At 41.0% G+C, this 15,332-nt stretch overlaps 5 protein-coding genes across 7 annotated transcripts; 2 read left to right on the top strand and 3 right to left on the bottom strand.

Annotated features, from left to right (window-relative positions):
• Window positions 1-23: 23 nt before the first annotated feature.
• LOC111595610 (zinc carboxypeptidase) lies at window positions 24-1,636 on the bottom strand. The gene is made up of 3 exons (XM_023309416.2): window positions 1,626-1,636; window positions 1,174-1,469; window positions 24-1,108 (listed from the first exon to the last, which is right to left on the bottom strand). The coding sequence occupies exons 2-3, from the start codon at window positions 1,450-1,452 to the stop codon at window positions 116-118; spliced, it is 1,272 nt and encodes a 423-aa protein (XP_023165184.2). The 5' UTR covers window positions 1,453-1,469; window positions 1,626-1,636; the 3' UTR covers window positions 24-115.
• Window positions 1,637-2,323: 687 nt separating this feature from the next.
• On the top strand, window positions 2,324-5,752 carry LOC111595609 (RNA-binding protein spenito). Its single transcript, XM_023309415.2, has 3 exons — window positions 2,324-2,453; window positions 2,706-3,309; window positions 3,378-5,752. The coding sequence occupies exons 2-3, from the start codon at window positions 2,759-2,761 to the stop codon at window positions 5,206-5,208; spliced, it is 2,382 nt and encodes a 793-aa protein (XP_023165183.1). The 5' UTR covers window positions 2,324-2,453; window positions 2,706-2,758; the 3' UTR covers window positions 5,209-5,752.
• Window positions 5,753-7,167: 1,415 nt separating this feature from the next.
• LOC111595617 (tctex1 domain-containing protein 1-B) lies at window positions 7,168-7,923 on the bottom strand. Its single transcript, XM_023309423.2, has 3 exons — window positions 7,829-7,923; window positions 7,574-7,773; window positions 7,168-7,511 (listed from the first exon to the last, which is right to left on the bottom strand). The coding sequence occupies exons 1-3, from the start codon at window positions 7,904-7,906 to the stop codon at window positions 7,346-7,348; spliced, it is 444 nt and encodes a 147-aa protein (XP_023165191.2). The 5' UTR covers window positions 7,907-7,923; the 3' UTR covers window positions 7,168-7,345.
• Window positions 7,924-10,028: 2,105 nt separating this feature from the next.
• LOC111595622 (PX domain-containing protein kinase-like protein) lies at window positions 10,029-13,106 on the bottom strand. The gene is made up of 10 exons (XM_023309429.2): window positions 12,948-13,106; window positions 12,691-12,872; window positions 12,216-12,492; window positions 11,752-12,160; window positions 11,514-11,692; window positions 11,215-11,454; window positions 11,006-11,151; window positions 10,791-10,940; window positions 10,494-10,683; window positions 10,029-10,421 (listed from the first exon to the last, which is right to left on the bottom strand). The coding sequence occupies exons 2-10, from the start codon at window positions 12,790-12,792 to the stop codon at window positions 10,222-10,224; spliced, it is 1,893 nt and encodes a 630-aa protein (XP_023165197.1). The 5' UTR covers window positions 12,793-12,872; window positions 12,948-13,106; the 3' UTR covers window positions 10,029-10,221.
• A 140-nt stretch (window positions 13,107-13,246) lies between these two features.
• On the top strand, window positions 13,247-15,236 carry LOC111595623 (protein RRNAD1). 3 transcript variants are annotated; one of them, XM_023309431.2, is made up of 6 exons: window positions 13,247-13,386; window positions 13,447-13,653; window positions 13,708-14,528; window positions 14,666-14,802; window positions 14,868-14,915; window positions 14,980-15,179. In XM_023309431.2, the coding sequence occupies exons 1-6, from the start codon at window positions 13,306-13,308 to the stop codon at window positions 15,057-15,059; spliced, it is 1,374 nt and encodes a 457-aa protein (XP_023165199.2). In that variant the 5' UTR covers window positions 13,247-13,305; the 3' UTR covers window positions 15,060-15,179. The 3 variants fall into 3 exon arrangements, with proteins under 3 accessions (XP_023165199.2, XP_023165198.2, XP_023165201.2); XM_023309430.2 differs by having other exon boundaries at window positions 14,868-15,236; XM_023309433.2 differs by lacking the exon at window positions 13,247-13,386 and having other exon boundaries at window positions 13,577-13,657; window positions 14,868-15,236.
• Window positions 15,237-15,332: the final 96 nt, after the last annotated feature.

Genomic DNA, 15,332 nt, shown 5'->3' with positions numbered 1-15,332 from the left:
ATGAGTTTATTTAAGATGATATCGCTTGTAAAAACAAGGTTTACTTAGTATGCTATATCGTTATACGTCAAGTTCTTCTAGAATTATATAATTGTTAAAAGCACGGGAAAAGAATTCACTTGTAGTAGCCTTTCTCAGCCGCTGCCTCGACTATAGTACGAATCGCTGTTAGGGCTTCACTAGCCGTTGGCTGTATTTCCACAGCGGGCAGAATGAATAGATCTTGGCTGTCGGGTGGACCACGTAGTTCGAATGTGTAAGCGATGGGTATACCAGCTTCGGCATGAGCCCAATCCATACTGCCACCGCTTGATGGATAGATGGTCTCGTACAGATTGCCACTCACGTAGTCTCGCCCACTCTCAGCCTTGATGGCGGCCGATGCCTTTTTTCCAAATTCCTGCAGATCGTCATAGTTGGACACATGCTCCTTTGTGTAACCATACGGGAACATGAGCATCTGTGAGTACGAGTGCAGCGAAATGTATGTCCTGATCTGTTCCTTTTCAACATTGCCGCGTATGAACTCAATCAGACGCTGCGTCTCCACTTCGCTTCCTGCGCTGGGTCCAGCAAAATCGTAGCGAGTAGGATCACTGCTGGAACCCGTCGAGTTCCAATGATCGGGATAGTTGCGATTTAAGTCAACGCCACGGCAGGTGCCAAACAACTGTCGATTTTTGCGCCACATGCGATCATGCTCAAATGTATATTTGTAGCCATCGGGATTGACACAAGGAAAGACGAACCAATTGTAGTTTATGGCCAAGCTCTGAACGCGCTCATCCATTGAGGTCAACAGCTCGTTAATTATGTAGGTAGCTGTGGCAGGGGCGATCCACTCCCGTGCATGGATACCGCTCTCAATAAAAATAGCTTTGTTTGCAGCATTGTTGCCCACTTTAACGCCCTTAATGTCATTCCCCTGTGTGCTGGTGCCCATATTTAATACTGTCAACTGATCAGGATACTTTGCAGCCATGCGATCCATCCAATTGTAGATCGTTTTCAAGTGGAAAAAGTGCTGCCAGTCGTATTCGGAGGCATCGACATCCTCTGGTAAAACTTCCCGCATATTGCGATCAATTTTCTCCTGGAAATTATATGTCTGCAACATAACAAAATAAATATTACTATATGAAAATGTTATTTGGAATTTATTAAAGGACATACCAAAACTCGATGTTGTAGCTTGTAAGTCTCCAGCAAGTCCGAAAAATCTGCAACTCGATGAGCTGCGACCAATATTGACAGCTTTTGTCCGATTTCGCGTGCGTGGCCAATGAAAGTGAGACTATCGCTTTGCTCCTCGAGTTTCTGGAACAATTTGATCTGCTCCTCAGTGTCAAACTGGACATTATATATCCGGTAGTAATCATAGCGTGCCTGATCTTTCGCTCCGGCACAATTGTTCTCCGAGACGCGTTCAATATTTGTTCCGTACGTAGCCATCGTTACACGTTAAATGACTAAGAAACGAGAGCGCAGTTGCCATTTAAGCGAATACAAAATTCTATATATTTCCATTTGGGAGAAACTTGTATTTTGTTATCGTCAACAATTTAGTATATATTTACGACTGCACGAGCAAGAGCTATAAAAAGCGAGCGGATTAGCCTACTCACATAGATATGTGCATATAGACAGGCACACGCATACACATATGCATACACTCATTTACAATCTGTGTTTGTCCAGACAAACAGCTGTTGGGCATGAAATTCGCAAGTAGTGCACCTAATTGCTGCTATAAATGTGTGGCAAGCATTAAGTTGCCTACCTGCAACTAGTACTGAGAATGCAACTATACATATACATATATGCAAATTCGACCTATTTTAGTTTTCTTTCTCGCTCTCTTTGCTTGTTAACTTCGGTGTATAGTCGACTTTGGTCGTCAACCATTTTAAACAACCGTTATTTCGTTGGTAGCAAAAATGAAAACATTTGATTTGTACTGACTAATCCGTATGCAGACGTGTTAACATATGTTCTTGTCGTGTTTATTATCATATTTTTGAAAATATTGCCGGCTTATCCGCTCTACCATTTACTTTGTTGCAAATTGCATTGTTTAATCGAATTATAATTACCAATTCACAATAGCCAAGTGAGTAGTATTGACATATAATGGTCTGAAATAAAACTACAAATACAGCTATCAAAATTGCCACAATTTGTAACTTTGCACATAAAATTTAATATCAATATTTGTAATATATTTAATAAAGAATTTATTAGAAAAACGTTATTTGGAAACATTATTTTGTATCGATAGTTCGAATAAACATAGAAATTATCGATATTTCTGCTGCATCATCTTGTCACCACACTTTATGTTCGTCGTATACATAAATTGCGAGCCGCAGAAAGTGTGAATTCTTTGTGTTACTGCAAAAAGAAGCTATTAAAATAAAGGTGTAGTACATCACAAATCGTACACTAAGTTGGTGGTAAGTAATGAAACAGTAGGTTGTGTTATAGTTATGTAAACGCGTCAAATTTGTCGTGGTTTTTAATTTTCGTTTTACCTGTCCCTATCCTCGACGCTAAAGACTCGCCGCCATTTTCTTTTCATTTGCGTGCATTTTTTCTTTCACCGTATGTAAATGTGTACGTATTAAACATATATGTGACTGCAAATGATTGTATGTACTAAGCTGCAGAAATTTTATAACTTTGATATACTTATATATTTTCCACAGACTCCGTCACAAGAAAAAGGCTAAGGCACAATTAACCGCTTCCGCTCCTGCTCATGAGTATTCATAGAGAAGGAGCTGAACTTGATCGAATAACTGTCAAAATTCACAATATGAAACGCAGCGCATCTCGCTCACCAGGCAGAGGAAACCTAGTAAGGAATTCGCGCAGCATGGGTCGTGGATATGATAATGGTGGTGGTGTGCCGGGTGATTCGCCCGAACGCATGTCGCCGGAACGTATGCGGCGAAGATTGGACCGTTCGCCGAGCCCGCGCGGTCGTTACGGCTCTCCGCACCGTGAGCCCTATATGCGCGGCCCACCCGCTGCAGAGCGTCCCGCTGGCTACAAAGTTCTGTGTGTGAGTGCTCTGCCTCCGAAGGCGCCTGACGAGTTCATCGAGGAGACGCTTTACCGCGAGTACAAAAAATTTGGGGATTTCAGTGTGCGACTCGCTCACGATCTGGACGAACGTGTCGCCTACGTGTGCTTTCGCACGCCCGAGGATGCACGTGAGGCTAAGCATCATAAGCCTCGTCTGATCATCTACGATAAAATGGCCATCGTAGAGCCAGTTTACAAGTCAACGACAAGACCGGAATACAGGTATGCGAGCTATTGACATTTGTTTTAACTTACGGTTTGGTATTTACATTTGGGTTTTATATTTATAGACCTCGGCACTCGATGTCGCCACCGGACTATGAACGGTACCACTATTCGCGTTCACCCATGGGACCCGGTGTGCCATTGGATCATCGCCGGCCACCAATTGATCCCTATGACCGTTATGGTCCACCCATTCATCCGCATTCTGTGCACCCACGTGAATATCGACCCATGCACCATGAGTACCCACATCCACCTCGCGGCCCGCCAATACATCGTGGTCATCCTCATGCCCATCCTCATCATATGCACGGCCATCCACCGCCCCATCAATATGCACCGATGCGTCCAATGGCCCCGCGGCCGCATGTGCCGTACGAGAAGCCGGAAAGCAAAAAAGATAAGTTTCCCAATTATTTGCATCATGTGCAGCCAGAAGATGATCCGCTTTCTACGCGTACACTGTTTGCTGGCAACCTGGAAGTGACCATTGCAGACGACGAGCTTCGCCGTATTTTTGGTAAATATGGCGTGGTGGATGACATTGATATAAAGAGGCCACCGCCTGGCACCGGTAACGCGTTCGCATTTGTGCGTTATCAGAATCTTGACATGGCTCATCGTGCCAAAATTGAACTATCTGGCCAGTACATAGGCAAGTTCCAATGCAAGATTGGTTACGGCAAGGTAACGCCGGCCACACGAATGTGGATCGGTGGTCTTGGCGCATGGACATCAGTGACACAGCTCGAGCGTGAATTTGATCGATTTGGTGCTATCAAGAAGATTGAATACCAGAAGGGCGAACCCTACGCCTATATACAATACGAGACAGTGGAGGCTGCCACGGCGGCAGTCAAAGAGATGCGTGGCTTCCCCCTTGGTGGACCTGAGCGCAGATTGCGCACTGATTTTGCTGAACTGCCTGGTGCAACGCCAGCTGCTCCTTTCAAGACCTCAAAGCCATCATACGATGAGAACGCGATTGAGTATAGACGCCCTGAATATGATCCCTACTATGAGGAGGCGGCTGTGTATGCTCCACGCGGTGGTTACTCGCCATATCCACCTCGTGGCGGTTATCGTGGACGCGGTGGCGGTTATCGCGGACGAGGACGCGGCATGTATCACTATCACAATGATGTGCACAGACCACCTCATCCGAATGCCATGGGTGGTGTGTCCTCTGTACCGCCACCTGGTGGTGCTGAAGATGAATGGCGTCGTCCGCCTGGAGAATCATATGAGCGGGCCCGTTCTGGCTCGCGGGAACCTGGTGTGGAACGTTCACGTTCTCGATCACCATTGAAACGAGCACGCTCACCCGGCTCTGATTCAGATACCTCGACACGACGCAATGATGCACTCGGCTCGGCAGCCACAGTGCCCGAGGTGGCGCGCAAGTGCAGCACAATTTGGACAGGTGCACTCATACTTAAGAGTTCCTTATTCCCGGCCAAGTTTCATTTGACAGATGGCGACACAGATATTGTGGAGTCGTTGATGCGTGATGAGGAGGGCAAGCACAATTTGCGTATAACACAGAGATTGCGTCTGGATCCACCGAAACTGGAGGATGTACAGAAACGTATTGCATCATCGTCATCGCATGCCATATTCATGGGTCTGGCTGGCTCCACGGTGGACACAGATTGCGACGATGCCAGCGTGCAGACGCGTCCATTGCGCAATCTCGTCTCCTACCTAAAACAGAAAGAAGCGGCTGGTGTTATATCGCTGCTGAACAAGGAGACCGAGGCCACGGGCGTGCTCTATGCATTCCCGCCGTGTGACTTCTCCACGGACCTCTTAAAGCGCACCTGCCACAGTCTCACCGAGGAGGGCCTTAAGGAGGATCATCTGGTTATTGTGGTTGTGCGCGGTGGCACCGCCTAAATAATGGACAAACTGTGGGCAAACTAACTAACGTAACTAAGCAACCAACCGGGTAGCTGCCGCTCACAGTGCTCGGCAAGCAACAAGTGCGTGCAGCATATAATCCAAAAGAGATATTTTGGCACGTAACATAGTTGTAGACTTACATAAATGAAAAGTATATACGTATACATATACATGCATGCTTGTATATATATATATATATATATGCATTGGTAGAAGCATAATTCAATCAACAGACAATTGGAGTTACCTCTAACAGAAGCCAGTGACAACATGAGAAGCAGAAGCAGTACAAGAAAAAGAAGAAGCAGACACGCACACACAACAATAATATATAATCTATATATATATATATATTAACATATGTGTATATATATGAACTGCATTTGCAGCATCTGTATTAATCCAAATATTATTATTGTTCTTTTTACAGACCACTCAAGCAATCAAAGAAATATTATTTATGGTTTTTCCTTACACATGATTCTGATTCCTTGTGTAGTGAGAGTGTAAAAGTTTTTTAACAGTTCAATCAAAACAAAAACAACAACAAAATAAGAAATACCTACATTTTTTTTAATTACAATTGTGCCAAAAGTTTTTAATTGTTAATAACTATTAATTGTATATTTGATTTCAATTATTTTACAAACAGTGTAAAGATTTCTCATTCCATACACAAAAAGCAAAAAAAGAAGAAAATACGAAAATGTTTTGTATACAATATATTTTCAAATGTGCAATTAGTGCAAAAATCAACAACTAAAAAGTTTAAATGAATAATCCAAAATCAAACCGAAAAATATGTAAATCAGTTTTTGTGTTAACTTTTTTGTGTTAATAGTTCGAATCAGTTTTAAGCAATTATGATTTGGCTAATGAGAGTTGTTTATGATGCAAAGAAGTTTTGGTTTTTGTGAACGAAAATAGTGCTAAACACGAAGTGCTTGCCCCCATCCAAAAGTCAAAAGCAATATCCATGATATATATGTCTATGGGCTTGCGATAAGAAAAGTGATTTGATTTGAGTTCCGTTCTTCTGTTGCTGCCCCAAGAATTGAGGTTCTTTCTATATGCTTGTTTATATATATTTATATATAACTATGGATCGAGTGCTTATAAAGTGTCTGAACTAGACCTGTGGCGGCCTTCCTATATCATATCATTGTGCAGTGAGCTGTTTCAAGTTTGGATTTTTTGCAATATTTCTGTTCCAATCGTTCGTTCGTTCGATCACTTCCATCCGAAAAGGGAACGTCGTGTAGCATTTGCTTCAAAATGTTTGAATTGTTGAAATGGGTTTGGCAAATGTTACATTGGTTCTCTTATGGGTTGCTCTCCAACAAGTTCTGTGTCTATATATGTGTGTATGTATGTATATATATACATACATATATACTATATTAAATCCAAGCAAATTTCTTATGTGAGTTGAAGTGTCGTACAGATATATGATATATATCTCTCAATATATAGATGCGAGTGTGTGTGTGTGCGTGTGTCTGTGTCTGTGGTTGTTAATGTGTGTGGCCAATATATAATATCCAGATATCTATATATATATGTTATCTACATATATTATGACTACTTTAACTGATTTATTCACATGTTGAAACATCAATTGGAATTACAATACAAAACAAAATTTAGAAAAAGTTAAATTTAATTTGGTTTTTGTGACGAAATGCAATTAAGTATGCTTCACCATATTATATATCTATTATATATATATAACTCTTTACCAGATATTCAAATAAATATGAACAAACGGAAAAATTCATTCAAAATGTGTTGTGATTTATTTAACGAGTGTTTGTTCGTCGAGTGGTTTCGAAATACAATCAAATTGTGCGAGAAAGTGAATTAGTGACAATTTGAAAATCACTGTATATAGCTGATTCCTGATTCCTGATTCCTCCACAGATTATGCAGTTGACAGCTGCTCATCGAACTGAGGCTGTAAGAGACCTAAACTATTCTTTCTATTTTTCTACGCTTTATTCTATGCTTCCTCCACATTTACCTCTTTTCGTTTCTATTATACTCCTTTCTCCCATTAATTAATTAATTTTCGCTGATCTTTCTTTTATTACTTTCATTAATTTTGATTTTAGGTTCGTTACGCCACACGCACTCAGTCATAATACAAGTAGAATATGGTGCAGACGGCAACGAATTTGGGTGTCTTAATGGAGTAGGTGACGAAGCCGTCCTTCTCGGCATCCCACAGAAAGTTGACCATGGAGCAGAGGCCCTGCATGAGCAGCTCTCCAACGGTGACCAGCACAATGTAACGGTATCTGAGCAGGCATTGGGATTGGGCAATCTATAGTAATAGTGGATCAAATGGAATGGAACCCACCTATCGAAATTCATGAGCTTGATGCTGTTCTTTATCTCTTCGCTGACTTGGGCAGCCAGATGACAGGACTGTCTCGGATGGAATAGATAATCGTCGTTGTAGTTCCTGTTCATAATTGTACGCATGGTGAGCTCCAATCGTTCCTTGTTCAATGGATTCCTGGGCTCCGTGCGATAGCTGGGCAAATACTGTATATTCGCCTATAGCAGAAGGAATAACTATTATCCAAGTGGACATGCACTGTCAATCACTTACCTTCGGCGGGACACCCAAGGCGCCGGCCACATTGGACTTGGTCAGGGATGTGCGCTGGCTGCTCACCTGCCTCTGCATGGTGACAAAACGAAAGTGTCGAAACAGAATCTATTACATTGCATGCTCCATTCTCGCAGTGGATTCACACCCACTACCACTTACCACCCACCCACCTAGGCAGCGATCTTAAACCCTATGCGTGACTTTGACAAATTTTGGATATTTGATTCGATTCAGAGCATGTTCGAAACATTCTCGTTTATTAAATAAACATAAACTATCCGTATTTTCATGAGGCCCTGCAATAATCACACAAAATCAATCGGTGTACCTTTTCGCGCTCCTGGCCCAGGCACAGCGTAACCAAACCCGACCAGTTCTTCGCCGCACTGGCCATTTCACGTGACGTGCCGCCTTCTATTTCCGTTGTGCTGACTCTTGACTATTGAATGCGTCGTGGGCTGTCATAAAACCGCAAATGATTATTATACCATTTATTATGCCATTTGCGGCTAAATAGAAGTGCCCTGTCGCCGTGGCAATTGGCTTCGGGCGGAATGTTGGATCAATAACTGACACACATCCTTCGACACAATTCGCTTAACTGACCTTGCTCACCTGCGAAATCCTAACCGCAGTGTTTTCATGATTATTTTAATTAATTGTAAAAAGGTTATTCGCTTCAACTGGCAATTGCCCTGGAAGTTTCATATTTCAGACGAATCAGCACGCGAGCGTTATAGACTAGAATATATATTTAACCACAGGTAAATAATAGCCAGTCTGGCATATAGTTATTAATTTGATTGTTTTCATCTCAGACTACCTGGATAAGCGCAGACGCATTAGTGATTAATCACTATAGCTTTGTATGAGCACCATCAGTATCGTTGCGCAGTGACAGTCATGAGACTCGGATATAACTGAAATTGGATACTTTGTAGTCAAATTTGTTCATGTTCTTCCTGTTGTTTGAATAAACCCTAAGTTAACGATTAGCTAACTACTACAAAGAAACATACCATGTTTTATTTTTCTTAAGTTCCATATCCAATTTGTTGATAATTTATATCAGCATCATCACCGGACAGACGAGCACATGAAATGATGCTGTTCGGCATCGCATAATCAATGAATAAATGGTAACCATTGATGAAAGCTGATTATAAGCATCATCCATATATAGATAGACCTGCGTTGAGTTACAACGATAAATACTTTACACTTTATTTGTTTTACATATGTATAGATAATATAGTATGTTGATCATATATAGTTTTCGTTACACGTTGAATTCGCATTAGTTTTGGTATGTACTTATATATATATTACACACATATATGAACTTATACACAGTCAGTTACATAAAAACACATAGACATGAATACAAACATACACATCAATATCAAATTACAATTGTTTCTTGGGTTTGCTCAATATGGTTGGAGTATACATATATATAAATAAAGCTTCTGCATTTACGCATTCGCCTATTAAATTTTTATTCTTCTAAACATTTAAAACATATGTTGTTTCAAATGATTTACAGAGATTTCCATTACACACATAATCAATATCGTTTGTCTACAACAAAATCGTTGGAATAAATACCAATTAAAACAAGAACAGTAAAACTTTTGGCATGATAACACATTAAAATGAAATGTTCTCAATCCTTGACCATTATGGCAATAAAAAAAGGTATAGCGCACAACGAGGAGGATCTGAGTACATGACATAAATATACATATACATATGAATGATAGTTATAAGTAGGGTATAGTAGAACGCCTTCGTGCGATTTTTGGTGCAGACTTATAGTTAACATATTCATTTGGAAATTTCTCAATAGTTTTTTTTTTCTCTTTTTGAAAGCTTGTTTCTCATTTAAGATTCTCGTACCAAAGTTATTTTCAGTCGTGTAGTGGTCATGTATATGTATATGTAAAGCTTTAGTTGCGTACGTTTGACCAGTTGCCATCTTCGTATCGCAGACGTGTGTGATTTGTAAATTGCATACACAGATATTATTATATAGACGTACATATCAATTGAGTTCATAAAACAGTTATGCTTAGTTTTGTTGTGGACACAGATTCAGTGGGTTTCGTTAGTAAATATATATGTTTATATATATAGTTACTTATATATATATGTGTAGTTGCTTATAGTTATTTTGGATTGTTGTCTTTTATATTTGTTTTTTTTTTTAAGTAGCCCAATAAATAGTTTACGAATATGTATTGTTATATGTATCTATGCTTTTTTTTGGTTATTCTCAATTGATTTGTTCTTCCGTTTTCTTTTTTGTTGCATTTAATATTATGGAACCGTTATTTCATAACGCCACATTTGGTCCAAAATGTAAATATGTAAAATTCTTTGCGTTCTGCCTAATCATTCGAACGTACTTTGCGCAGGGAGCCACGGTTAAATTTGCAAATTGACTCGAGCAACGCTGAACGCGTCGGCTCATCTTCGCCAGCATCAACATCCTCTGATGCAATATTCGGAGTCGATGTCTGCCTCTCCACGGCAACAGAGGTGCTCGCTGGCATCTCCTGGTGTGGCGACTGCGATGCCGGCATGAGTGCTGTGAATATTTAGGGAGAATAGTTTATAAATTTAAGCAAATTTTGTCTTCAATTGTTAAAACTTTAGCTACATTTGAGGCCAGCCAGAGTGGGTTCTTCGGGTGTGCTGTCAGAGCGGTTGAATGAATCTGCTGTGCTTAGCCCACCACCGACAGCAACTGTGCTGCTCGATGCAGCTGTCACGGCCGCCAGCGACAAGCGTCCATTGCTTGTTTGGAGCGAGCCCTGTTGCTTTAGCTTCGATTGCTTGTGCTCTAATTTCTAATTATTACCATAACATAAAAGAAAACAATAGAAAAACGTGTTGATAAGCGGATGTTCGATCGCTACAGCTACTTAAATATAGATCAAAAGTAATTTCTACTAACTGCTTTTTGCTTTGATTTGCGCTTCTCCTCCTCGGAACTCATTAGCTCCTGCACGCGTACAATACGCTTTTGGTTCTTTACCGACTTTTGCTCATCACGCAAACGAGTCTCGCTTTTAACTGCCGCCTGCCTGAGCAGCTCCTTTGCATTCTGCAAATGTGAGAAAAACAGTTGTGGTAGTCGCTACATTTAAATATATTCCTTTTCAATATTACCAAAGACAACTTGAAATGTGGCTTTTCAGATGTGGCTGCACTCTCTGTTGCATATTGCGTAAAAAATCGGTGATCTATCAATTGATCCAGCGTTGGCAGGCCAGCCTTGCATGCTTCCTTCGATAGTATGCTTTCCAACAAAGATTCTATCAATTAAGATATGTTATTATCTACATATAGGTATTTACGATATATTAACGCATCCATACTTAACGCTTCAGGGCACTCGGTTATTTGACGTACAACGGACTCCTGCAGGGGATAGCCCATAGCCATTTCGAATAGAACATGGCCAAAGCAGTAAACGTCAATTGTCTCAATCGTATGAATTTTGCTGTGCTGCACGAAAAATGGGCGATAAAAAGCCGGCACACCCAGTAAGTGGTTCTCGATGTCCAACAGCTTCACACAGTCATCCACAATGACAATATTTCCCGAATGTAAGTGACCTGTAATGAAAATAATTAAATAAATATATTTCCCATAAAGATACATTAATAATTCTTACCACAAGCATAGCCCTTTGAGTGCAGGAATATAAGAGCTTCTAAGATTTGTTTGCCATAGGTAGCCACTTGCTTCATCGAGAGTGCTGTGCGTCCTTTGGGATTGCCGTACTTGCTCAAAAACGGATTCTTTGGCGTGGCCATGCAAAGCACATCCTTTAGAGTACCATGCTTATGAAATCTGTTGAGCAGCACACTTGAAATTAAATACATCTATGAGTGACTCTAAAACGTGCTTACTTTCTGATGATTAAGCAACCGTTCTCTGTGTTCGCAGCGAATACAACGGACTCAATGTGCGGATGGTAAAGACCCATTAGACTCTTCAGTACGCCATGCATTTCTTTCTCATCGACGTACTTGTCTGGTCCATATTCCAGCCACTCGGCTACCATTTCTGCATTGGGATCTACTGTCCCTGCATCTATAGAAACCGAATGGCCACCACCATTGCTGCCGGCAGCAAAATGCTTGCTTTGCTGATTCTGTGACCCACTCTTAACCAACTTGTTGCTGCCTTTCTCTGGCGGCTTGGTGGTAACTTTAAAGTAATGCTTGCGCAGCCGCCAGCCTATGGCACCCATGGTGGCCCCCAGGGCCCATACCGTGTCGTTGCGCAGGCAGAGCAAAGCATTTTGCACTGCATGGTCTGAAATTAAATTTAAAATTAGTTACTTAACTTACAGCTGAGATAGTTTCTTTACCATGGAATGATTGCGAGTAGCTTTCGGGATCAACGAAGCGCTTGGCTGGCAGCGATGATGCCAAAATGGGATTCATTAGTATTGTGTTTATGTAAACTTGTAATGCTTCTTTCCGTTCAGCTATGAAGTCCGGTCGCATATTACCAAAAATGCGTTTGCCAGGCAACGGCAATTCAATGCCAGAGATACGAAGACATTTGTGCAGATTGCTAAATTCATTGTAGCGGCGAAGAACATTCCAGGAGCTATCACCTCTCTGCACGCGCAGCAGGTATTCCTGCATCAAAAAAAAAAATAACATCTCATTGGTATATATAAAAAAATATATACACAACATATAAATATATATATACACCTATACACACAGAAGAGTGCAAGACACCGTCATCAACAAATCGGCAGCGACAGCTGCGTCGCTGATTATTGATTTTTCTGTTCGGCGATATAAATTTTCAGAAGAGTCATATTCACTCACCGTATGACCGTCGACCTGCTCGACTGTTGCGATTTCGCAGCTTATTGCCTCGGTATCATCTAACGGTAGTTTTCTTTCATATCTGCTTGCAAATATTGCCATTTGTTGCTTGCAGATTCATTTTCACTTCGCTTAACTGACGGGACTACCAATATGTGTGGATGTGTATAACTGTCTCCACCCTTTGGGGATTAGAAAATAAATGGCACAAAATACTCTTCAATATAGCACTTCACAATTTTTTCAAAAACACTTACAATTTGTTTCACGTTATACTGTTATCAATTTGATTATTTTTGTGGCCAATTAGACCCGACCGATGTTTTCTTTTATTATTATTGGTAGACAGTCGAATTACTAGTGTTGGAAACGAAACATAGAAAGCCCTGTCTGAAAATCGCACAAAATCGAAATTGTCTAATACTAATAATTTGATTTATCGATTAAGTACAGATTCGACAGTTTTGTAAGACTAAATATAGTCGATTATTATTATACGCCTCCCTAATGGTTTACCTATTTGCGCATCAAAAAGAGGAATACACACGTTTAAACAATTTAGTTCGCGCCTAATTGGAAGTCAGCTGTGAAACACTGCTGCTACAGCTGGCCAATATGCTTAATATTAACAACAAGCTTGCCGCCTGTTTAGATGTAGCTAAAAAATACGAGTGGCTACTGGACTCTTATGTGTTGGTAGGTAGTTACGCCTTATGCTATCAAAATTGAGATAACGTGATCCTTCCAATAATACAGGACTTTTATGTTGATGACCATTGGAGCAAGCTGCCTCAAAGCTGGCGACATCATTTGGAAGATTTACCTGTAAAACAGCTGAGTGACCTATTGCAGCACAGAGAGACCGTTGTGACCGCACGTGTTTCATGGCCCTTAGAGTTGTTGGCACTGCGACAAGTGTTGCGGTCGCTATGCATCAAAAGAAGTCCAAATAAGCTGATCGATGTTTGTAAGCTAGTCAACCATGATTCGACTTATTCACAGCCATTCACTTTGCAGGTTGCACTGCCATCTTGTCCACTGCTGGAGCACCGTAAGCTAAAGCACATGTTCATGAAGTGTGTGAAGCCGAAAAAAGCACATGAAATCAAAAGAATGGCCGCAATTTGTGCGAGGAGCTGCCAACAGACTTCGACTATGTTTGTCATAGACTTTGGAGCCGGCGTAGGACACTTAGCCCGCGTTTTGGGCTATGGCTATGGCATCAATGTGTGTTGCCTTGAAATGCAGACAGCTCTCAATGAGCAAGCACTAGCAATCGATGCCAAGCTGGAGAGCGTGGCTACAAAGCACTTGGACGCCAGCGAAACAACCCACTTTAAACGACCGGCGCATCTCACTCAACGTCTGAGCAACGATACAACGCCAGAACACTTCATTGAGAGCATACGACAGGCATTCCAATTGTCCGACACTGATTTTTCATTTGGGATAATTGGGTTGCATCCGTGTGGTGACCTGAGCGCCACGCTAATGCGTATGTTTCTAAGTTGTAAGCAAGCGAAGTTCTTAAATTTTGTGGGCTGCTGTTATCAGAAGATGAGCACACAATCAACGCAGCCACAAATGAAGCTGCATGGCTATCCGCTTAGCTCACAGCTGCAAATCGCTGACAACGCTCAGCTCAGTTACGAGGCGCGCGAAATTGCTTGCCATGCTATGGAGTCGTACTACGACCGCCTTCAAGTAGGAGACTATGAATATCTAAAGATACACTCATTACGAGCGGCAGCTGAACGCATTATTGTCCAGCATTTGCCTGACCTAAGGCATTCGGCGTTGCGCAATGTAAAACATGCGCCTGGCATGAGCTTCAACGAGTGAGATACAGAACAAACAGTTTTTTATGAATTTCTATAAATTATTTGTTTTATGGAATTCTTTACAATGTTATTGTTTAAAGAACTTTTTCTTCTATTGTAAAACTTAAATTAATTTGAAATTGATATAATTTTAGCTACTTTCAAAAGGCTACTGAGGGCACCCAGTTTGCCTTGATTCAGGCAGGGAGTTCTGATCAGATCGAGGCAGATCTGTTGCACTGGCGTCGCATCGTCTGTTTCTATACGCTACGGCTTATGCTGGCACCGCTAGGTTGGGCAATGCAAACTTTAATTGGTTGTCATATAAATAATTATTATTTTGTTTACTTTCTGCAGTGGAAAGCATTATTCTGTACGATCGCGAATTGTTTCTTCTAGAGAATGGTATTTATTTTTGTTATTTATTCTGTTGCGATTTGTTTGCCAATATTCTGTGTTTACTTTCAAGGCTGTCAAGTGACCATCGAATCAATTTTCGATCCTCGCATTTCACCAAGAAATCATATCACCAGCGCCATAAAGAGCTGACGTGGCGAAAAGTGGCGATTGAGGCTCATCTAAAAGTATAAACATTTGATACAAATATAAGACTAAGAAAAGCAATTGATATTTATTTTGAAACGTATACTAAACCAAGTGGTTACTTCACTGAAAAAAGGTAAAAACAGTGAAGCAAACCGATTCTGGGCTTTATTCTTTCGTACACTCAGCTGAGCTATAGCGTATGTACAGGTTTTTCAAGTTTCAATACATGTGTTATATTACATACAGACAGACACATATGCATTCGTTTTACCACTG

This window comes from Drosophila hydei, unplaced genomic scaffold (assembly GCF_003285905.1).
Source record: "Drosophila hydei strain 15085-1641.00,03,60 unplaced genomic scaffold, DhydRS2 tig00008134-arrow-pilon, whole genome shotgun sequence".
NCBI classification, from domain to species: Eukaryota; Metazoa; Arthropoda; class Insecta; order Diptera; family Drosophilidae; genus Drosophila; species Drosophila hydei.
The sequence above is the reverse complement of the archived record's forward strand: the minus strand, read 5'-3'. Positions and strand labels throughout refer to the sequence as shown.